This window comes from Mirounga angustirostris, unplaced genomic scaffold, assembly GCF_029215605.1.
Source record: "Mirounga angustirostris isolate CCGP_5_RB_7025 unplaced genomic scaffold, mMirAng1.0.hap1 SCAF_1, whole genome shotgun sequence".
NCBI classification, from domain to species: Eukaryota; Metazoa; Chordata; class Mammalia; order Carnivora; family Phocidae; genus Mirounga; species Mirounga angustirostris.
The window spans coordinates 51,868,949-51,893,750 of NW_026991709.1; the positions used below are offsets into that span (position 1 = coordinate 51,868,949).

The following is a 24,802-nucleotide window of genomic DNA, read 5'->3' on the forward strand; positions in this document are numbered from 1 at the left end:
ATCACTATTAGACCTTGACTTCTGCTTTAATTATTAATATTTAAAGTTGCCAAATTCCTAATATGTTTAAATAAAGGGATGGATTTGATGTGAAATGAGTGAACTGTTAGATATTGAAAAGGTATACTGAAAATCATCAGGAGAGACATCCAAACCCATGTGTGTGGTGCAGCAATAACCTTGAACTTCTAGATACTTACAGATAAGCATACTCTCAACAGCTTCGTGAATATAATTGGAAGCAGACCTTGCTTAAGGATAATTCATGTTGTACTCTCAAGGTGATTACATACCATCCTCCTGAAAAACTAATTCATTTTGAAGCATTACAATATCTGTAAGTTGACTTAGATTTTATGGAGGATATATTTGTATGTGAAGAAAAAAAGAACGTTTCATCTTTATTGATTATGTGGACTAAATTTACCATAATTTATTTATTTTCCTGAGTTCCCCTGAATTATAGTAAAATCTCCATGTAAGAGTAGATAAGTTAACAATGCCCTTTAGATTAATAATGCATTATTCTTTGCTGAACCTTTTGCTCTATGAACAATTCTGTAATCAAGAGTACTGAAACTTTGCATTAACTTTTATTGCTGGCAAAATTCAATGCTAACTATGAACATCCGTAAACACTCTTAGTAGGCAGTTTTAGTAGATGGTTAATAAATAGCCACTTTTAATTTATTTCTATAATCACCATTTTTCCTTCCTATTTGATAGTCTAAGGAGAAAAGACACCTAACACTATGCTTCACACCCCAGCTCATAATTAAATTCTTAAATGAGGCATTAAAAATTCATGACATGAAAACCTATCAACTCAATGAGAAGAATGAAAAGTTGGCCCCCTTTTTCCCTTCTGAAAATAAAGAGAAGCAAAGAGAGTGATTTAATGGAGATCTAAAATTACTTCTCCTTTAAACTATACCTCTATCTCTATACAATGTTTGAATATTTAATGGTCTTTTAAAGGACTGTGATTCTACAGTACCAGAATCTCCCCCTACATAGGGAGAAATGACGAATGCCTTTAAAACTGAGCAGTGACAAAAACATGTGGCCAGTCATCTTTAGCCTGCCAATTTATACTATTTCCCAAACAGCTTCTACCATCAGACATTTCCCTCAGCTCTTCCTCCTGTGTCTTCTTCCACATGTCTAATCCCCATCCTAAGATCATTCAGGTCATTTACTCTTCTCTACTTCTTTTCTTTTTTTTTTTTGTTTAAAGATTTTATTTATTTATTTGACAGAGAGAGGCAGTGAGAGAGGGAACACAAGCAGGGGGAGTGGGAGAGGGAGAAGCAGGCTTCCCGCGGAGCAGGGAGCCCGATGCGGGGCTCGATCCCAGGACCCTGGGATCATGACCTGAGCTGAAGGCAGACGCTTAACGACTGAGCCACCCAGGCGCCCCTACTCTTCTCTACTTCTGATGTGTGATAAAGAGGGTTGTGGGGGAAAACAGCAACAACAAACGACAAACCTCAACTTATTCTCTGGTTCGGGCTTCAATTCTAAGACTGAACTATGCTAACTTAACCACATGATGTGTCCAATATTCCTCAAAATCACTACCATCTTCATTCTGTATAGAAATGCAGATTTAGTACACGTATATAAAACTTCTTGAGGAGAAGAGTAGGAAAACATTTATTTAATCCTGAATAATAACAATTAGGTATTTTCGTTGCTAGGGATACACTTGATTGGAATATGTGAATTTCAAGTGTGACTAACTGTCACACTGAAGTCCTAAAGCCAACTGATTATAAAAAACAATGACCATATAGTTAGACGTGTAATTTGACATCCACGTATATTTTCTAGATGTAATGTTTGAATTTCAGCTAGAACTTTAAAATGCCACACTGTCTTGCACAAATCGCCCACCTGTTAATATTGTTACCTGTAGATTACAAAAAGGTTAATCCATTTCATGGAGACCTTATGGGTTAATAAAATTAAATGAAATATGAAATAAAAGCTGCCACAAAACATTTAATTTTATTTGGATGATATAATTAGGAGTATTGACTCTTTTGATATAGAAGTGATAAAATGCAGCCTATTACATCTCCAAAGTTCCAAAGTTTGCTCATCTTCACTACCAAAAGATAATTCTATTAGAGATATCCTTAAAGAAAAGGCTCCCACCCTTATTTCTTGTTTTGTCCTAGACAATTCCTTTCACTATCAGGCCTAAACAAAATCAAATATCTAAATGAACAATTAGACTAAAGTCTTACAATGCATTCGAAAGTCAAAAATGTCATTTGGATTATTTGCTGTTATTAATTCTGATCATTAGCAAAAACTTCTAGAATTTAACATAAATTTTTAAAAAATACTTTATTTCTTTGACAGAGAGAGAGAGATAGTGACAGCAGAAACACAAGCAGGGGGGTGGGGGAGGGAGAACCAGGCTTACTGCCGAGCATGGAGCCCGATGTGGGGCTCGATCCCAGGACCCCGGGATCATGACCTGAGCCAAAGGCAGACACTTAATGACTGAGCCACCCAGGTGCCCCGATAAATTTTTATTTTTTTCATATCGATCTGGAGAGCATCTTAAATATAGAAATAAATAATAAGAGCAAAAGTAGTAAAGCGGAAGTTAACAGGTTTAGGAATATGTATGTTGTCAAACTGTTCACCATAATAAATAAGTTGTATTGATTTTTGTGCTCATCTCCTTGTGTCTTCAAGGAGACACACCGTTCACCGTTCCACTTTTTTTCCCTCATTTTAAAGAACATAATTCACTACACAAAATTTGGAATTATAGGAAAATGTAAAGAGCTTTTGAGGACATGTACACACAGCCATTGGTGATGTTTCCTAATCACATATACACATTTTTAATCTACTCTATATTGGCTAACAGTACTATAGCAAAAGAATTCTAGCTGCCATTAAACATTCTTCATGAATATAATTTTAAAGGGTGAATTATATGGATATACCAACATTTACATAATTATTTCCTGCCATGAACACTTGGGCTATTCTCAATTTTTTTCTATTGTAAAGTAATAAATAAAAAAGTCTTTGGTCATACACATTTTAAATTTTTTGTACAGACTTTGACTTTATTTAATTAAAAAAACTTTTTATTTGACTATAATTGACATGCATTTTAATTTTTAAGGGCAGAATCACAGAATGTTTTGAGCATAGGATAATAGGCTCATAACTAAACTAGGTAAAAGTTTATGAATATGCATAAGACCTTTTCTGTCCAAATGGTAAAAATAATTTATTCTTCTACCAGTTATGTGTGATGGTTACCACTGCACGAACCTCAAAAGCATAAAGTATTTTTAGTTTTGGATTTGTTTACTTCGATATTTGACTGGCATTTTAGTAGCACATGCTGATGTTTCACTTTGAACTGCTTTAATAATTAGAAAAGAATGTAACATTTTTTTGCCATGTGTATTTCTTCTTCCGCTTACTGGCTTTGCATGTTCTTTGTCTCGTTATCTGTATTATATTCTCTTAGGTACCCCTCATTGATTGGTATGAACGATTTATTAGGATAGTGAACCTCTGTTATGATATAATTATTATAAATATTTTTTCCCAGTTTAATTTATTTTCTTCATTATTTTATGATAGAGACTTTAGCTCTGTTCTTCTGGTTTTAATCTCCTAATGAATAAATAAAATCTAATTAGTGTAATAAGAAGGCATAGTAATCAAGGGATACTTCAAAAGATCATGTCCATTCTGCCACTGCCTTAAATGGAGTCCTTTCTTGGTCACTCCATCTTTATCTGTCTACTCTATTAAGTTAGGATAAAGAAATGGAAAGCTATGGAAAAATTAACTAGTTAAGTATAGGAAGTGGGATATGAACATGGAAGTAACTGTAGAGAATTTACTACACAATATAAAACAACCATTTACATAAATGCAACTACAAGAGTTGGGAAAGATGGAACCATCCTTGCACATTACAGAATGGTTGATTTTTATAATTTCATTCCTTTATTTTGATTTTGGGTAATTCTCACTTTTTTCTCCTATTACACTTGCTTTCAAAACTTTAGAATAAATTATCTTTTTTCATTTCAGCTCCTTTCAAAAACAAAAGCTGAGCACCTTAACTCCTGCCTGTATTACCATCATACTAGCATATTCATCTATCTTAACAATTTCTCCTAAGTTCTTTAATACTGGGAGTGATGAGTATGTCTTTAACAAATTGGAATCCTGGTGCTCTAGAAATTTAAAGACCACATCTGATTCTTTTATGTCTGCATACTTACCAATTTTTCCTAGCCCTTTGCTTCCCGAAAGGAATAAATGCTATTCTTTATTTCTCTAACAAACTTTACAGAATTCTTTAGCACTCAGAATAGGATGCTAATGACCACCATAATGAATAGGGAAATCCAAATTTGCAATTTTAACAGAAAATCCTGAGAGAAAAGGCCCAAGAAGTAAAGTAGTCAAAAGCCCATCTCAGGATGCTCAGCAATTACCAATAATAGTCGGGGATTCATTCTATTTTAGTCACTCTTCATTTTATCCACACCTTTTCAAGAGCAATTTTATAAAACCTTTAATAAGATCCATTATTATGGAAATGCAAAACATTTGGTAAGAAACCTCAAACCCAGCCAGGCTATTATTAAAAACAGGATAAGAGAAAACCTCTCCAATTACTAATAAGATGAGAGTACTGACAATCCCAAAGATAATCAAAGTCAATTTTATAATATTTCTAACAAGATTTTTACTTAATGAATTTTCATAACTGAACAAGGTAGATCCACATATTATAAGGATGATGAGAAGGACTCTTAGAAGGTCAATGTTTTTCCCTAAATGCAGGAAAATTAATGAAGGACACTAAGAAAACTTTTATCATTAAAATATAATATTTTAAGTATAGTTTCCTTGCTGCTAACTATCCTTTTGGTTCTTTTCTCATGTTAATTTGTGAACATAAAACCTAGAGTCTTTTAAAGAACAGCCTATACTGAATATTATTCTGAGGGTATCCATTACAAAAACATTTATCACACACACATACACTGATCCATATGCAATTATGACTTATGTTATCTATTTTGGAATACCTGTACCATTTTTTTTTTTTTAGGTAATAAAACTTATATGAGGAATGTGATGTAAAAGCAATAGAATCATGCCCTGCTTATCCACAGTCCAACTGCCAGAAGCTTTAATCTGTAGCAATTTAGGGAGAAACTGAGAGTAAAAGAGAAGAGTCCTCCCAATTTAATCTACAGATTCAATGCAATTCCAATCAAAATCCTGGCAAGTTATTTTGTTTGTATCGTCAACCTTCTAGAAGTTTATATTGAGACAAAAGACCACAAATAAACCAACATGATATTGAAGAAGAACAAAATTGGAAGACTGACACTACCTGACTTCAACACTTACTATAAAGCTACAGCAATCAAGGCTCTGTGGAATTGTCAAAAGAGTAGCCAAATACTTCAATGGACCATAATGAAGAGCCCAGAAATAGACCCACATAAAAACAGTCAACTAATCTGTGGCAAAAGAGCAAAGGTAATACAGTGGAGCAGGCAGTCTTTTCAACAAATGGTGCTGAATCAAATGCACATCCACATGCAAAAAAAAAAAAAGACAAAGACTTTATACCTTCATTCACAACAGTTAATAAAACCCCTAGAAGATAAATAGGAGAAATAAAGATGACCTTGGGTTTGGTGATCACTTTCTAGATGCAACACCAAAGGCGTGATCCATGAGAGAAATAACTGGTTACATTAGACATCACTAAAATTAAAAATTTCTGCTCTGTATAAAAAACCATCAAGAGAATAAAAAGGCAAGCTACAAACTAGGAGACAATATTTGGAAAAGACACATCTGTAAAGGACTGTTATCCAAAATATACAAAAAACTGTCAAAACCCAACAATAAGAAAATGACTGGATTAAAAAATGGGCCAAATACCATCACAGAGACTTCACCAAAGATATACCAATGCCAAATAAGCATATAGAAAAGATGCTCCTCATCATATATCATCAGGGAAATGTAAATTAAAACAATGAGATACCACTATATACTTCTCTGATGGTCCAAATCAAGGACACTGACAACACTAAATGCAGGAGAGGATGTGGAGCAACGGGAACTCTTATTCATTGCTAGTGTGAATATAAAACGATACAGCCACTTTGGAAGACAGTTTCATGGTCTTAGAAAACTAAACCTACTATAAGTGTATATTACTCATTGAAAGAAACCAATCTGAGAAAGTATGTTGTGTATGATTCCAGCTATATGACATTCTAGAAAAGGTAGAGCACAGAGGATTTTTAGGGCAGTGAAAATACTCTGCATGATACTATTATAGTGGAAATGTGTCATTATACATTTGTCCAAAACCGTAGCCATGTATAACACCAAAAGTGAACCCTAATGGAAACCATGGACTCTGGGTGATAATGATGTATCAATGTACGTTCATCAATTGTAACAAATGTGCCCCTCTAATGGGGGATGTTGATCATGGGGGAAGCTACTACACATGTATGGAGACGGGGTATGTGAGACATCTCTGTACATTCCCTTCACTTTTGCCGTAAGACAGATGGTTGCTGTGGGTGTCATCAAAGCAGTGGACAAAAGGCAGCTGGAGCTGGCAAGGTCACCAAGTCTGCCCAGAAAGCTCAGAAGGCTAAATGAATATTATCCCCAATACCTGCCACCCCAGTCTTAATCAGTGGTGGAAGAACGGTCTCAGAACTGTTTGTGTCAATTGGCCATTTAAGTTTAATAGTAAAAGACTGGTTAATGATAACAATGCATCATAAAACCTTCAGAAGGAAAGGAGAATGTTTTTGTTGACCATTTGGTTTTTGTGTGTGTGTGTGGCAGTTTTAAGTTATTAGTTTTTAAAATCAGTACTTTTTAATGGAAACAACTTGACCAAAAATCTGTCACAGAATTTTGAGACCCATTAAAACAAAAGTTTAATGAGAAAATAAATAAATAAATAAAACCACTCTAAAAGTCTAAAATAAAGAAATGAAACAAAACAAAAAAACAACCAGCCTCCCTGCCCCCCAAAAAAAGTCCTCTAAAGAGGGGGAAATTTTCTGCTGCATTTTTTTCTATAAGAACATAATGTAAGGCACCTTGTTACCTCACTAAGCATACAGGTATTTGATTTGTGTATAAAATGAGGTGCACTATTTTAAATTATTATTATTGTTTACATTCCACTAACAACTTCCAGAAATTTTTAGAAACTACAAATTAGAAGCAGTGAAGAACAGGTAAAGGGTTAGAAACTTAACCTTGGAGAGCTACTGAGCGGAGGAAGAGTTGCCTTCCCTGAGGTTTGACGGGGAGGTGGTTGATAAAATTGCACATTTAAAGAAGTGCAAACAGCCTGACAAGTGAAGTAACCTCAGAGACGCTGCTCCATTAAAACTTAAACACTGTTAACTACACTGACCTATGCTGCTTCCCCTGGAAATTCCTGTTTTGAGGACCTAATCCCCTGGCTTGGGACCAGCCTCCATAGCCCTGAAATTTCTTTGAAGTTTATATTTTAATTTAAATATCTGTATGAATTTTGCATCCTGATCCAAATATTATATGTGATTTTAATTTAAATGTATGGCTCTCCTCTCTTTGTGCAAGCCCCCCACCCCCAAAATCTCATAGCAAATATAAGCTTCAAGAAGTACCTCAGGCTGATTGTAGTGGCTTCTTATGCCCTTTGATTCACTCAGCTGCATAACCAATTTTGAAAAGTCAGGGAAGGGTGACATATAGTTCAGAAATATTTCCATAAAAATGGCTGAGAAACAAGAACATTCTGGGGACTAAAGGAATAAACTTCAGTCTCTGAATAAACTTCAGTCTCATGTGAAACCCACACTGCTTTGCAAAATACCAGGTACAGCTGGTTTGAACAACAAACAATTACTATTTAGTTACTGTAGCTCTTCACTGTACTTTAGAGACTACTTAATTATTTCAATTTACTTATGTGGAAAACAAGACTATTGTAAGCTTATCTAAATTATTTAGTGTTTAAAATAGTATTTCAGCTGAAATGATGGCAACTTCGCATTTTCTTTGAGTTTTAAACCTAAAGGATGATTTTATGATAAATTATTTTACTGTGGCCATGCCATGAAATCATAACGATGTAGATATTAATATAGCAAAGAAATGCAATCAACTGCTTGCCAAACCAACACAGTTTTGGTGTCTAGTTCTTTCTAAATAATGATAGCTAACAGCAGCTAAGAGAAAAAAAAAAAACTTTCCACAGACATCTCAAAAATACTGATATTTAATTCTCAGAAGCACAGCAGTATCTCGTCTTAAATAACACTCTACAAAATAATGTTAGTAACAGCTAATACTTAACATTCACTATGTACCAGCACTGCTCCAACGGCTTTATACATATTAACTCATTTACTCTGAGTAGGGTTTCACAGACGAGGTCACTGAGGCACAGGGGGTTAACTAACCAATGCAAGGCACATCGAGATTAAGTAGAACATAAACCCAGGATGCTGGACTCCAGGGACCTTAAGAGAACTGTTCTTCAGTGTCACTACCAATCATTCAGTTAAAAGAAAACAAAAGAAAACAAAAGAACCTCTTCTCAGTGACATACTGTGTGTTAGGCACTATGTAAGTCTCTGGGAAGGAAAAGAAGGGCCAGGGCTAGGAGAGCAAGGCACAGCATCTGGGCTCCAGTCTACCTACCACAAGGAGGCCGACTCAAATGAGGTACAGGTGTTCAAGTGCTTGCTTCTCCTAAACTACTCATTATACAAACCATTTTAAAGGAATCTGTAATGTCTCTGCAGTCACCTATAACTTCTTACAGCCCTTGGACAAGGCAGATTTTCCCTCGGTTAATCCCATACTGATATAAAAAAAACCCGCTACTGTTTTGCAGGGAGAGCTCTAGGAAAATCAGTAAACAGAATGAAGTTAAATGAAAGGAACCTGTTGACTTTGCATGGCTACTGTCACCCAGAACTACCCACACCGCCCAGTGGGGGCGGTGAGGACTTCTGACATGTGAGCAGAATAATTCTTCCTGGGTGGGACCGTTCCATGGCTTGCTGGAGGTCTCATACCACCGGCCACTAACTGCCACAGGTTTCTCCCACCCCTGAGTCACCGTGAAAATCAAAATGTCCTCACATATTTCTGAATACCTTCAGGAGGTAGACAGGCCTGCAGTTGAGAACCATGTCCTATATTTTGAATGTCTATTGTTATTTTTGTATTTCATTTTTGTTGTAAGTTTTATCTTTACTACTCCCACGTAGACCTGAGATCTGTGGCTGGAACCTAAGTCACATTAAAAAAACAACATTTTCCTAAAGACGCTGATGTGTGCACATGAACTCTTTCCTCAGGATCAGGAATACCATGGGTCCTTTTCTCACACATTATTATTGTTGGGACAAGCAAGAATTAGGTAATATATGAAGTTTTTAATTAGTAATATGTATTTTAACCGATGATGGCAACATTAGGAGAATGTCCAAAAAAGGATAAAAGAATGACTCCCTTGATCTCTGTATTAATCTCAGTTCACATACTTGGTCAGTCTGTCAACATTTTCATTTTTGAATGCAAATCTTTATTTTGTTTGTAATTTTACGTATCGGGTGAAAAATATGTTCTATCAACATAATTGCTGAGGAACTCTTAAGATCCCTTACACCTTTAACAAAATGAAACAAAACTCTCTGACTGGCAGTAGACACCTTTTCTTAGCTCTGATCTGACTGAAATCAGAGAGAAGGACATGATCTTACCAATCACACCCTAGACTTCCTCTGAGGACTCACTCAGATCCAATTATCCTAGAAATTCTGACAGCTTGAGAACTCAGGCAGAGGTAAAATTTCAAGCAAAATCTAAAACATCTAGTTAAAAACATAAAACAGACTATTTCTAGGATGGTAACCCATATGCTGTATTGTAGATTTATACATTCTGTTTGCTTCTGTAAGATTAGCATTAATATATTTATAAAAGAAACAATAAGATATTCTATATGTTCAGTATGCAACTATTTATAAACTCCAGCTACAGGATATCACCATGGTAACAGGAATATACAAACAGCCCAGTCCTCCATGCTATGATAGAAGCATTACTAATTTAAAGAATGCGATATGTTTAAGACAGGCAAAAATTAGTTCACAATATAGTCGTCAACCTGCTCATAAACAGGAGAAAGAGGAGTATTTGAAATAGCAGATAGAAGAAAACTGAATCATTCCACTGGACAGTGACTTACAATCACTCTGGAAGTTGAACGAATGAATGAATGAATGAATGAATGAGTGAGTGACTGAATGAGTGAATGAGGCAAAAGAATGAAAAAACAGAGAGGAAGAAGATTCAGGTAGAATAGCTATTGTGTCAAAATGACAGTGTGATATTTGTTTATAACCTCAGCTGTTAGAACTGAATAGTATCTATAATTTGATATTTTGCACATTTATATTCAGTCTTCAGTTTGGAATAAAGAAAGATATGTTAGATCAGGTCACCGATTTCAAAGAGCATGTGAGCATGCATGTCCATTTATTATTTCACTTAATATTTACTGCGTGTGTTTATGTACCAGGAAAACACAAAAAGAAAGAAGACATTGACACTGGCCTTAAGAATTAATAGTCTAATGGAGAAGGCGGTCCTCTAAATAAAACAAAACAATCTCGTGTAACTCCTGAGACAGAGGTACATATAAAGTGTTATGAGAACATAATGTCATAGCAACGTTTTTCCCAATTAGAGAGAACTGATGCTTCAATCTACACTAAAATTGAGGTTTTACTGAAAGTTAAGTGGCAGGGATTTATGAAATATTATAAAATTTACAATCTGTTTAATTGACTAGAAGCAGATAAGTGCACATGAAGACATTTAGTTGAAATATGATTCCTCAACTTACAAACAAATAATTACGAGTTGTTTAAATTTCACCAATATCTCACAACTGCCAGAGGGAAGGAGAGAAATCTGCAGTGGCGCTTTAGGAAATGACCTCGGGGACTGCCAACTAAGCCGCTGAAGGGGGGACTTCGGAACAATGAATATCTGAGACCACCAGTCTTCTCTTGGTAAACTAAAAAGAAGACCAGTATAAAAACCTCTCAGCAACCTGGACAGAAAGCTCCCCAGTGTGCCACGGAGAACAGAACATGCCCGGTCTTGTGAGTGGGTGAGAAGAGGTGGGTAGACCACGAGAGTCGCCCTGAACATTCTGCTGCGCACCTTAGGTCACCAGTGATTCCCTTCGGTTGTCGGGGCCACTGCTGAGCAGGGCTCAAGCTTCAACATACTTCAGTAGGAAACAGACCAAGATGGCAACTTTCCCTAAACTCCTGGAGGGCAGCTACTGTTACCCGCAAGCCGTTAAAGGATATAGAGTTCTTGAAAGAATTCCTCTTAAGACCCCGCTCTCCTCCCCTGACATCAATCACTGAAAGAAGAAAATCCATTTAGTAAAGAAAAGTGAAATGCCTTTCTCCTAACTAGGAAACATTACCTCCTAGGTCATGTGAACTACTTGAACTGCTGTATGTTTCTTAACGACTTTTCTGTTATTCCCTATTATCCATGCATTCAATAAACATTCTTTATATGCTTGCTGTGTCCTAGACCTGAGTCTTGCAATCTTTTTTTAAAGGGCTAGATAGTAAATATTTTAGGATTTGCAAGCCAAGCCAAGATGGATGAATAAATAAATAAATAAATAAATAAATAAATAAATAATCAAGGAAATTATGTAGGTACTTATAAGCTCATTTAAATATATAGACTTATAAAATGTAAAATCATTCGTAGCTCACAGAAAAACCAAGAAAAACAGGCCACAGCTTGCTGATTCCAGTGCTAGATCACTGTCAAATATCCAGGCCAAGCTAAGACCATTACGTTATCAAATTAAAAGGAAAGGTCTTTTGCATCAAGACCTAGCTTCTTCCGATAAGAGCCTACAAGGATGATCTAAGAAAGCTCTGTCCAACAGAACTATCTATTGGAGAATAGATATTTCTATTATATCAATAATATATATCTCAATACCTATCGAAAATGTTCTATATCTGTACAGGTCAATAGGTGGCCACTAGACACAAGCGGCTATTGAGCATTTAAAATATGTTCAACGGCACTCAAGAACATTTTATTAAACTTTAATTATTTTAAATTTACATTTGAATTAGCCAAATATGGCTAGTATACCGGAAAACAGATTTAATAGTCATTATGTATCAATTGGCAGGTCACAACTTAATTTTGTTTGGGTTTTTGGTGACCTGTTAGGTAGGTGTGGGTGTAAATATTTTTATAGGGCATAAATATTTTTAGAATTTTGTTTTTATCAACAGATCAAATTTAAATTATTTTTAACTTCTGGTTAAAATTGTATTGGGGGTCAGTCATTATTCATGATATACATTATATTATAGAACTGAAAAGACCTTCAGAGGACAGGTAGTTACGCTCTATCAAGTACAATGTGTGTGACATGTTGCATAGAGGGCAAAACAAGCATATTGGGTAATGGCTCACAGCTGGACTTTTGAAGTTAGGAAGATCTGGAATAAAGTATTGGTTCTGCTATAGAGTAGTACTGGGGTCTTAGGCAAGCTATTTCACCTCTTCCTCAGTTTCATCCTTTGTAATACATGTAGGACAGTAACAGTAGCTTCTTCATTGGGTTGGTGAAATAATCAGATGAGATCAAGGATTGAAGAACCCAGAACAGTGCCCTGTCACTGAAATCATCACTGTTACCATTATATTAAAATTAATAATACTGCATGAGGAATGTTCTAGCATACGCTCTACAATCTGACTTAGTAGAAACCATTTTATGACTCAGCATGGGAGGGAGCTATGCATGTGGTTTGGGACATATCGCTATTATCCAGAAAACGTAAGTTAGAATCTGGTCTCTACAACCTACTAACGCAGCAAGTGACATGTGTAGTCTGCGCCTCACTTCCCTATCTGAAGCATGAGAATATTTACCTCTGGAAGTTGTTGAGAGGATAAAATATGCAAAAAAAAAAAGCTTTGCTCATATAAAAGACATGTGTAGTCTGCGCCTCACTTCCCTATCTGAAGCATGAGAATATTTACCTCTGCAAGTTGTTGAGAGGATAAAATATGCAAAAAAAAAAGCTTTGCTCATATAAAAGATACTGAGGAATGACTACTTCCTTCCTTCCATCTCTTGGGTCAAAGGAATTACATGCTTCAAAACTAAGTTGTCAGGATTCAGGGGTAGAATCAAGAGTAGTTTCTCTGAGAGTTAAATTATGGCATTCATGAAAAATTAATGAGCTGAAGAGTAGAAATAATCTCAGACTGATAATGTCAGAGGAGCCATGCTGGTGATGGTGACATATCTGCACATGTGAAAAATACCAAGGGCATTCATCTTTGTTGAGCATGGAATGCTGAAATATAGAAAATACAGGAGCCCACGAGATAAATTTTGATATCCTCAAGGAGTAAACCAAATAAACGCCTCGTCTGTTTCCTGCACCAAGGGTTTCCCTCTCACAGAGACAGATGCAAACAATCTGATGCCATTACACGTTATTATCACTCCACCTAGATGGCAAATAGGTTTCACGTTACCTGCCAAGTCCTAATGAATTGCAGTGGAGGTTCTATAAGGCTGTGACCTCAGCGGGGATGAGTGCCATGATTGATTGGCCCTGTCTGCCACGAGTCAGGAGGAGGGCTGGGACGGGGCACCTTCAGAACTTCTGAGTGTAATCCAAATTTCATAATCTTTTCTGTACACAGAATAACCTGATATCTAAGAGTCCAGTTCTCTTAATCATTATATTTCTGGCTTGTAAATTATTCAGTTGGCATTCTAGTTCATTGACTAGTCTTTTGTGAGCTTAGCTACTCCAACTGGGCAGCAGCATCCATTCTCAGTAAATTGACAAAGTCAATTTTCTGAGTCAGTAATTTTGATAAGCAAAGCCCACACTATGGTAAATTCACAAAGGTAAATCTTATGTGACTTCTCAATAGCCAAATGGAAGGCTGGTTTTCCTGGTAAGAAAATAACTCGAACAGATACTTCCTTTAGACTTCAACAAAGACTGTTTTTATTCAGTTTCATCATTTCCAATTTTCATATTTTGTCTTAATTTTTTCTTCATTTTCTTAATTTTTCTTAATTTTTTCTCCACAGATCTGCTCTTGTCAGTCTTAGACAATGTTTAATTCTATAGGAAAGCTCTCACCATCTCCCATTTTGAAGTTTAAAACCAGCGAGAGTACTTGGAGTAGAGACATTAGTTCTTTCTCAGTCTAGGATTTCATCAGCCTGTCAACATTAATCAGGTCCTCACCTTCCTTTTGATTCTTCCACCTTTCTTTCCCAAACCCAAATCAACTGAGTTCTAGCCCATCTGTGACAGCATCAGTCCTTTCTCATGCCCCCACACCAGCCTGATGAAACCTGTGGTTTATCATTTTACCTTTCGAACATTTGCCAACCGATTCATCATCAAGGACTCCTCTCGGTCATCATCATCATCCAGGTCCAGCATGGGCATTCCAAAGGGGTCGATGATGCTACAGCACCTGGAACCTTCATCTCTTGGATCAAAGGGGTCCACGATTATGGGCTCTGTTCCTTTTATTTCACAGCGACAGAAGGGACAGCCCTGGCCGTCCGACTCCTGCACAAACAACAACAACAAAAATGTGATTGGTCTTTGTTCAAATAAAACAGTGCTGAGGGGCCAATGTTCTTCAACTATAAGAAGAAGTTGCAAACAAGAGGTTTTAGGGTAGGAAGTAAGAGTGAAGGAAGATCTGACTTGAAGAAGTAATAGAGCAGAACAGAGAGCCAACAAAATACATGATAAATGTTCAGTATCTCACATTTTCAAAGAAAAACTCTAAAAAAAGTTTGATTTGCCAAAGAAAAGGAGCCTAACTTTATTTTCCTGAATATTCACTTACAATTGTAATGTATCAAAACTTGAGAGTTCTATAGAAAACTGGAAATTGAATCATTTCCCCCTTTACCAAAAGGCTCCAGTGCTAGTGAAACATTCTATAAAAAGGACATTTTGAGGACACCTGGGTAGCTCAGTCGGTTGAGCCTCTGCCTTCGGCTCGAGTCATGATCCTGAGGTCCTGGGATGGAGCCCTGCATTTGGCTCCTTGCTCAGTGGGGAGCCTGCTTCTCCCTCTCCCTCTGCTTTCTCTCTCTCTCATGTAAATAAATAAAATCTTAACAAAAATACTTTAAAAAAAAGAAAGGACATTTTGAAAAAAATTCATTATAAATAAAGTAGTAGTATCAAGTAAACAAGCCATTCTGGAAAAGTTCCTGTGCATATAACTATGGCTAAATATTTCCATTTAATTGCCTAGGTATTTTAAAATCTTGTTTTTATAATCAGTGGGAAAAAAATAAAGTAAATTGACATCTAGGAACCATCAACTGTCCTGAGAACCTGTCATTCTGACACAGCTCATTTGGAATATAACACCAGGTAAATTTTAAATTTTACCCCTCATCTTGCTTCCAAACTAGATACTGCAAAAAGATTTGTGTAATACTTTTAGGCCAGAAACTCATTTATTGGTAATTATTAAAGGTTTTGTCTACCAATTCCATTTCTCAAAACTCACAATTGGCAAGGAAATAGAACAAGACTGTTTCCTCATCCTGCACATAATGCTGCCTTCTAGAGTAGATGGTATATGATACTCACCACCATATTTGTTTCTGCATTTTACCCTAATTTTAATCGTGTGTTATTTAAAAAATAGCAAAAAGCATAAAATCATTTTAAGGCAGAAATGGAATGAATTAAAACCATTTTAGAGATGAGACAAGGGATGCAAAGAGAGCTAACATCTTTAAAAGAACCATTTAGTACTTAACTCAAGACTGTCCCACCCACTTGGTATGATGGGAAACTGGTTATCTGCAAGCCCTACACTGATGCTCTGACCAGCAGTGGAATAACACTTCTGCTCTTCCCTCTCTGAACAATTGCTGGGCATCCACTCGGGCAGAGCCTGTGGTCGCTGGTTATTCTTTCCCAAATATCACTCAGATGAACAAAGTGAACATCTCCTTTTGCCATACATATGTCAAAAAAAGAAAAACAAATGCTCTCCGCACTGGTTAATGAAAAGAAAGCACAACATTCCCTTATACATCTACTGTTAGATAATTTGGGAAAGGAACTTGGGATGGTAAACTAGGTGAGCTAAGGTGGTGTGGAGAAATACAGGCAGGCTGATAGAAAATCCTTTGATGTTTACTGCTACAAATGTTTACGTTGGTGGGCTTCAAGGCAACTTAAAGATTTTGTGCCATCATTTTACAGATGATAAAACTAAAACTTGATTCTTTTGTACGACATTAACATTTCCTAACACGGGAGTAAACATTTAAGGAAAGCTAAACCTTTCTCCCGTCTTTTGATAACAAGAACATTAAACGCCAAGTGTATTGTCGACATAGGTTATCATCTAGATAAAATCCCCTTATCATTACAGTCTAAAGGGATCCATATTCTGTGCCTGTGAGAGCGTTTTCGTACAGATCTACGCGAAATAATTTCAAAGATAGTATATCTGATATAGAAGAGCAAGATGGGAAAGGGCTGATGTTCCCTGGGTGTCTTCAATGCACGAAGGATGGAAAGTAGTACTCTGGGCTCTAAGTAGACACATCATTCATTCAGACATTTAAAAAAATTATAGAAAATTTCAAACATATGCAGAAGCAGAGAGAAAAGTGTAATGAATCTGTACGCACCCAACTTTAACAATTATCAGTTCCTGTCCAGTCTTGTTTCATTGATACCTTTACTTGCTCCCTCCACCCTTGGCTTATTTTGAAACACATCTTACCTATAAATGTTTTCGTATGTGTATCTAAAAACAGAAAATCATTTAAGACCTAACTAAAGTATAATTACCGTTAACTAAAAATTAGTCCACCCGATCTAAAACATTGAAGTCAGTATTTTTTTAGCACAGTGCCTGGAATGTTTAAGTCACGGTATTCAGCTATAAAAGCTTCTCTTAGAACTTCCGAGGCCAATTTGCTATCTTTTCTTGGTTAAGGATGACTTCCAGTTTATGCCATCCATTTCATGAGAGAAGGTAACTGGAAAGATGAGTTTGGAAAAGGGAAGAGGGGAAGGGCAATAATAGCATCTTGATGGCACCAAGGAAAAGACTAGGAATAGTGCATCTATAACTGAAGTTAGTTTTTCTCCATCTCTGCTATCTGAAAGTTTAATACTGTACAAATTACTGATGTATGTTAGAGTTGTGGGTTTTAGGAATTTGGATCAGAGAGCATATTTTCTGTTTAGCTTTATCTCTGTTGAGAGTTCACATGACTCACTAAATTAATAACAACAACAAAAAATCCCCCCCAAAAGCCTGAGTTGCAATGTACACACACTTTGATTTGCAGACATGGATCCCACTGAATCTGTCTCCCTAATGGTATTTACTCAAATATGACTTTACCCATCACTGTCTCTGTAAACTGACTACTGCCATATGCAAATTAAGTTTAAGCATAAATTCTCGAATGCCACTTTGGTACTCTGCTCTAGTTCTGTCAGATGGTTGATTGAATACACATGAAGAATGTCTTCAACAGACATATAACTCATCAGGATTGTGACTCAATAATTAACATAATGTTTCTGTCAACATATACTTAATGCAAGATCAAGGAACATATGTTAATAAAGAACAAAGACCAATAAATAATTCCTTTCCCAGTCCTCAACATATTCACATCCTGAGAATGTTAAGAGGAAGTACTTGGGACTCCATCCGTTCTAATTGATTCAGTAGATTTTACTTCCTCGAATAAGAAATCCTTCCAAACCAAAGATACAGAAGTTATCAGTGAATACTACACTCATCTGAAACTAAACTATGTAATATGCTCATGACAAAATAATTCAGACTCATATGCCAACCATTAATACTGTTAATGATATTAAACATAAACATAACTTTAGGTAACCTGAGAACAAATTAACACTTGACAGAAAAATAGAAAAAAAAAATTCTTTAACTTCCCAAATTGTCCAGTCCCCAGTCACATGCTACGTAAAAATCCAAATAAATATCAGTATCATAACATCATCATCATCATTATCATCATCTTGCAATGGGTCAGCTTCTATATTCTTTCTGCTTAAATATTGTTCAGATGGATATTACCTCTTAAATAGCTTCTTTAATTTCTTTTTAAGATACACATATATAGTACAATTTATTTGCTCTCAGGATGATTATTATTAAAGGTCACACTTTAAGGTTAATCACTTCATGGCTTCCCATCTATTCAATATACATGGAGAACCCTGAAAAATAACTAGGACTTCCTGAGTCTCATTTTGGAGTGTATTTTATATTTTTTACTGTGTGTGTATATATGTGCTTTCTGTATCAGTGACTTCTAATTTATATTACTTTGCTATATTTCACATAGATTTGAAGTTACCATAAATCATTTCTGTAAAGCATGGAACAATTATAAATAAGTAAATAACTGGAAAAATACACACCTATACTGAGAATAAATTGGGTCCACACTAAGCATTTTCAGAGCACAATATTTCCTACAGAAATTCAATAACTTCTTGTTAAAACAATGAATGAGGATAGTTAATAGTAACCTTAGAAAGAGATGGTTGGTTTTGGTGCTCTTTTACGAGGAGCAAGGTAAAGAAGATGTTGGTGAATCTAGATTCTTCTAGTTTTAATTTGTGAGGCCCACAAAAACAGCAAATCAGAAAAAGAGCACAGACATTCTGAATCAGGACACGTGAATTAGAATCCCACACCTACCAATTACAGCTGTGTGACACTGGGTAAGCCATTTCATCTTATTTGTAGGGCATAATGAGGGAATGTACAGTTTAAGGGATATTTCACAGATAAAGATAAATTAATTCGAAGCTTTCAAAGTGCTTGCAAATTGTGGCATAATTACTATAAAAATAATTTCAAAAGCAAAGAAATATAATAAGATAACTGAGGAAACCTGCCTTAGCATCTGAAAATAATTCACATATCCACAAGAATTCCCATCTTATAATGAAACGAATACAATTTTAAAACCACAGAATCACCACTGTTCATAAATTAAGAATATCAGAAATAGGAGACAGCTTTGTAAGTGATACTATCAGTTACTACCATTAGGAAAAATACTAACTAAAATTTCAGGTACTATTGTAAGCACTACCCATATATTAACTAATTTAACCCTATGAGGTAGGTACCATTATTATCCCCCTTTCACCAATTAGAGAATGGAGAGTTGACATAATTTGATGGAGGTCATGAAACTGAGCAGCAGTGAGCAGGAAATTACATCCAGGAGGCCTAATGAGCCTAGTCATTCCATCACTATCCTACCACTATCCTACACTGTAACATAAGGATGTAGTGGTTCCTCAATATCAGATTCATAACCTAGGTTAAAATAAAAGTTTAAAAATAGCTGTCTAATACTGATCATTCAAAAATGAAAAAAAAGTATTTTGTTCAAATCGCAAATTTCAAAATTAAATAAACTACTATAATCAATAAATATCGTTTGCTCTAATTGAAAAGTTTCAGCTTTTAAAAGGAAGATGAAAAACTTGTCCTAGTAATTAGAGTATTCCTTGGGATATATTTTTTACATAGTAAAAGCTTTTGAAATATTTGCTGCTAGAGCCCAATTTAAAATGTTAATGCATTAAGTTTATGCACTTGCATTCTAAAGATGCTTTATTTAATGGAGTCAACTTTTAAAACACCTATGGATGGCCTCTGTTAGAGCCAACCAAAAACCTTTCCCAAGTGCCAATACCTGCTACTGTCCAGGCACATCACAATACAGTCAGCCCGAATTTAACACAGTCAAGCATCTGCTCCACCAGATTTTATTTTCTCCTCTTTTTCATTCCTATTGTCATCACTGTCGTTCATGAAATAATTGTAACATTTTTGGATGACTCTGGTAGCCCCTACATTACTCCCAAAGTGAAACAGGAGCTCCCAACATTTTATTTCATCTCATTTATACAAAAAGACACAATGTGTCACCAAGGACAGAAATACCTATTTAACTATCTTAAAGGCAAATATAATCTTATTTGTAGTACTAAGGTTAAAAAATTTCACTGAGGCTAGAATGTGAAGGTTGGTTGCTTTTGAGGGAAGATACAGTAAAAGATTATTTCTTTGTGCCTTAAATGTGATGATGTGAGCTGGTTTCTCACCTCTCTTACACATTTATCCCCTATGGTGCTCTCTAAATACGGACATCCATAAATCTCTTAAATCGTATTTCACATTAAAATCAGAGCTCGGGACACCTGAGTGGCTCAGTTGGCTAAGCATCTGCCTTTGGCTCACGTCATGATCCCGGGGTCCTAGGATCGAGTCCCACATCAGGCTCCCTGCTCAGCAGGAAGCCTGCTTCTCCAACTCTGCCTGATGCTCCCCCTGCTTGTGCTCTTTCTCTCTCTGACAAACAAATAAAATCTTTAAAAAAAAAAATCAGGGCCTTACTGATTTTCATCTAATGACTTTGTGAAATTTTATTTTGAACATTCCAGATATCTTTCTTTTAAATCATTTGGGAAAAGATGCAGAAGAAATAATCACAGGAAGAAATTAATTTTATTTCTGACTGAATTAAAGTCCTTGGCAGTAATTCAAAACAAGGCTGTATATCCAATTGACATATGTATATCCATTTTTATTTTGAAAAGAAGATGTGAATAATACAGTTTAGAATTTGTGCCATTCGTAAGCTCGGAAGCCACATTCTAGATTCCTGGGGGGTGGGGGGAACACAGTATGAAAACAGTCCCTCACTTTACACCTCGTGTGGTTAAGCTTGCACCATCACGGCTGCGCAGTATGCTACTACAAAAAGATGTGGAGGAGTTCTGGATGCAGAAGAAAAATGTTTTGTTAAGAAAAATGTTTTGTGGAATAGTGAAGAAGTGAAAGAAACTGCGAGTTTTATTGCCAAGGACAGAACAGGAATGCCACACCCAGAGTGATACTGCTTCAAAGAATGTCTCCAGAGAGGTGATTATTCAACTTATTTCGTATTCTGCGCAAACTCTGGCTTGCTTATTCAATTTATTAAATAACACAGATGTCTCAGAAGGAGAAAAAAGTATCTGACACCTCTTGAGAGGCATGACTAATGGGCCATTATGACAGAAATGAAAGGGTAACCACTTGCTGAACAGCTAACTGACACGGCTACTATGCATTTCTTAGGGTTTCCGTTAATTACATAAAATTTCAGTTTCCAATGAATTCAATTAAACCAAAGTAGGGCAACAAGTGGAAGGAAAAGTTGGTGAAGAATGACTTGCTAAAAATGCACACTGGCTGAACACATAATGTTTTATGGTCAGGGTTTAGTATTTCTTTCCTCCTGGACTCTGACTGATTTATCAGAGCTTCTTGGCAGACGTGCAACCTTTAAAATCCTTTTCCAATCAGCATGCCCAACCAAAGTAGTAGAAAGTAACAAAAGATGTCTCGAATCCATAATTAAATTTGAAGGATAACAGGATGTTCATTTTAAGTAATGATTATTAATACATGCCCCTTTATAAAACTTTCATATTTAGTTTTAACTTCTGGAGGGTCAGGCCTGGGTCTTAATAGTGTTCTTCCTAGCTCAGAGATTAGTACAGAACCTGGGACACAGCAGCTGCCCAGGAATGTTTCCTAAATATATGGATAAGTAAATGGATTTGAGACGTTGTAGAATGATGGATAAAACAATCCATGTCTGCTCCCACCAAGTAAGGTAACAAATGATCCCTATGCCTAATTAAGTTTGAAAACAACTTTTTCTCTATAGAAAAAATAAACAAGCATATAAAGCAAAAACAATGGTTTTAAAGTCAGAAAATAAGGACTCTAGCTCTGTGCCAGTTTGAATAAAGAGAACATTGAAAAAGAGAGACATATTGCTATGTGGCATCATATCCAGACTTCAGAGTCATACAACGTTTCCCACTGCATTTACAAGTTTAGATACAATCTTTGACAATATCCTGCAGAACTATGGAAATGTTCAATAATTGTTCTTTTACTTCTCATATTCACCATGGATTAGGTGAAGTCCTGTGAGCAGCTTATCAAGGCCATGATGTGAGGCTTTTAGAATATCTATGGTTTGTCAACTGCATTTTAACTGGATTAACTTTATAAGAATTTTACTTTTATTAAGTAACAAGGGCATTTTGCAATAACATGCTTAAATGATTGTCAAACACTGCTATTCATATTATATGAAAACAGCCAAAACGGAACTGTTGGTTGGCAGGAAGCACCACTTTGTGAAATCTATATGTAAAGGTAGAAATATTCATGTTATCCCAAAGTGGAAATGTTCAAAAGCTGATGCTTCCTTTAACGACTAAGATCCGAGTGAATTAGAAAGACTATGGAATATCACTTGGAATTCGCAAACCTTGGCCTAAGAACAGTTTTCTTCAGGGTAGAGAAAACTTGAACCAGGGATCACCATGCAATGCTTATTGGTGTAAAAAAGTAATAAAGAGAAACTCAGTTTTACTGCCTCTAGCTTACTGCCAGTATTATTGCAAGCGATAAAAGTAAAATAATGTGGCTCAAAAATAAGTGGACAAAATCAAAATGTGAAAAGTTGAAGGGAATCATCCAGCAGCTACTGAATGGAACAAATGGATCTTAGGTTTAAAATTCTTAGAATTTATTCTCAGATCTTGAGCATAATAAAAAGTCTTTGAAAAAAATCATAGGTACTTTTTTTTTTTTTAAATCACAGGTACATTTTAAAAGAAAAATGAAGAGAACTAAAACATCTGATCTACAATATCAACAATTTATCTAATTTATCTATTTAGCATCTTTTTAATGTAATTGAGTCTTCTTGTCTTTACACTATCTAGCATACAGTCCATAAATATTTACTGAGTACCTACCACTGTGGAGGCAGGTGGCATGCTAGAAGAGAGGGATTCCAAACTAGGTTCTTGAAGAGAAACAGGTAAATATGTATGTTTACAATACAAATACAATGAGGTAAGAGTTTACAGGGACATATACAAAATGTATCAGAAGAATATTTATTAACTGCAACCTGTCTTGTGTGGGAGGAATTAAAAAATAATGCTGAAATAATGCTTTTGAACATTTTTCATTAACCTATATGCAAAATTCTTCGATCACATTAAAATAATAACATTATTTGCTAGTAGCAGAAGTGTGATTTGTATTTCAACCTTCTGAGTATTTTTGCATTTGTCATTTTTTGCTTACTCCTTCACTTAGTAAACCACTACTTTATAATGACCTTCTCCTGAAATTTTACTCAAAGACTAAATTTTCAGTGCTTGGTAATTTATGCACTTCCTCAATTTCTAAAAGTAAAACTGAGAAGTACTTCAGAGTAATAAGGAAAAAAAAAGCGAAGGTTAACAATTTACAAATATGATTGGGCACGTCTTTACATAAGGCCATTAGACCAATATGAAAAATCATGAAGTGAATCAGGGAACTGATCAGCCACTGTCAAGAGGAACTGTACTATTTGGAGAATGCACAGTAATATACAGAAAAGTTGTAGTGATGTAAGGGACAAAGGATTAACAACACAGCCCTGGCAACAGAGAAACACTCCTGGTCTTTGGCACATAACGTACCTATTTATTGCAAAGAATTCACGAACTTGCTAAATAAAATGTGTAGTATTGTCCGTGAAATTTTAGAACATAAATTTCTTTTAAGAAGTATACAAAAAGTAAAATAAATAAAATCTGCTTGTTTTATATTCAGTCATACTCTTTTACTTACTCTGGGCTGTAAGGTAAACAGCCATTCTGTACGATGCTTTAAGCAATAATCTTCAGTAATCAAAGGTTTCGCCAAATGGGAACTTCTGACTTTTAACCCACTTAATTTCCAAATACTAGGTAGGTATCAAGTTAAAGATGCCAAGTCCTGCCATATGTACATATGTGTATGTTCCCAGACTGAGGCCCCAAGAGTAGAGGCCAAAGACATAGGCTATGTGTGGGGCCAAAGAGTACTGAGAGTTTGTATCAGCCTAAACCTCTGGTGTCTTTAGGGGGAAATACAAAGTTTTTAGCTTCTCCGTACCTATGAGAACCATACCACCACCCAGAAGTCATAAGTCAATCCAAAGGGGTGACAAACACAATTGGCCTCTATTTATCCCGAGATACTGAATGGGTATCAGGTAAGGCAAATCATCATAACAGTCCCATCTGTCAGTCGGGCACTGAGTCAGTATCTCTGCAGTAGTTTCTACTGATTGATGTGAAATACACGTGCAAACATAATTCTCTCTTCTACCAGAGTAACTTAGTGAAAGTCATTTATAAAAAGACATTATTAAGTGTGTAGAACAATTAACACAACTTACATAGCAATCAAGTGCCTATACGGTGAGAATAAGTTTGCTAATGCCACACCGAGCAATCCTCTCCCTCCAAGTTCTCCCTTTACTGCACAAAATTCACCACCATCATGAAGGGTTTATAAAGGGAAATTAGGGCATGGATATCAAGGAAAACCTAAAGTAAAACAAACCCAATGCATACTGGAAAAGAGAAGTGTAGGGATATTGAACAATTTTTACTGAGGTAGGAAAGATATCTGGGAGTTCAGAAATGATGCTGAAGGGGCGCCTGGGTGGCTCAGTCGTTAAGCG

At 35.8% G+C, this 24,802-nt stretch overlaps 1 protein-coding gene across 3 annotated transcripts in view; it reads right to left on the reverse strand.

Moving 5' to 3' along the window:
- Window positions 1-24,802, reverse strand: part of CBLB (Cbl proto-oncogene B) — a 224,003-nt gene that overhangs the window by 69,009 nt on the left and 130,192 nt on the right. For all 3 annotated transcript variants that reach the window (XM_045902809.3, XM_045902811.3, XM_054504152.2), the window contains one exon: window positions 14,532-14,735. In XM_045902809.3, the coding sequence (XP_045758765.1) occupies window positions 14,532-14,735 (204 nt within the window). The remainder of the gene's footprint in view (window positions 1-14,531; window positions 14,736-24,802) is intronic.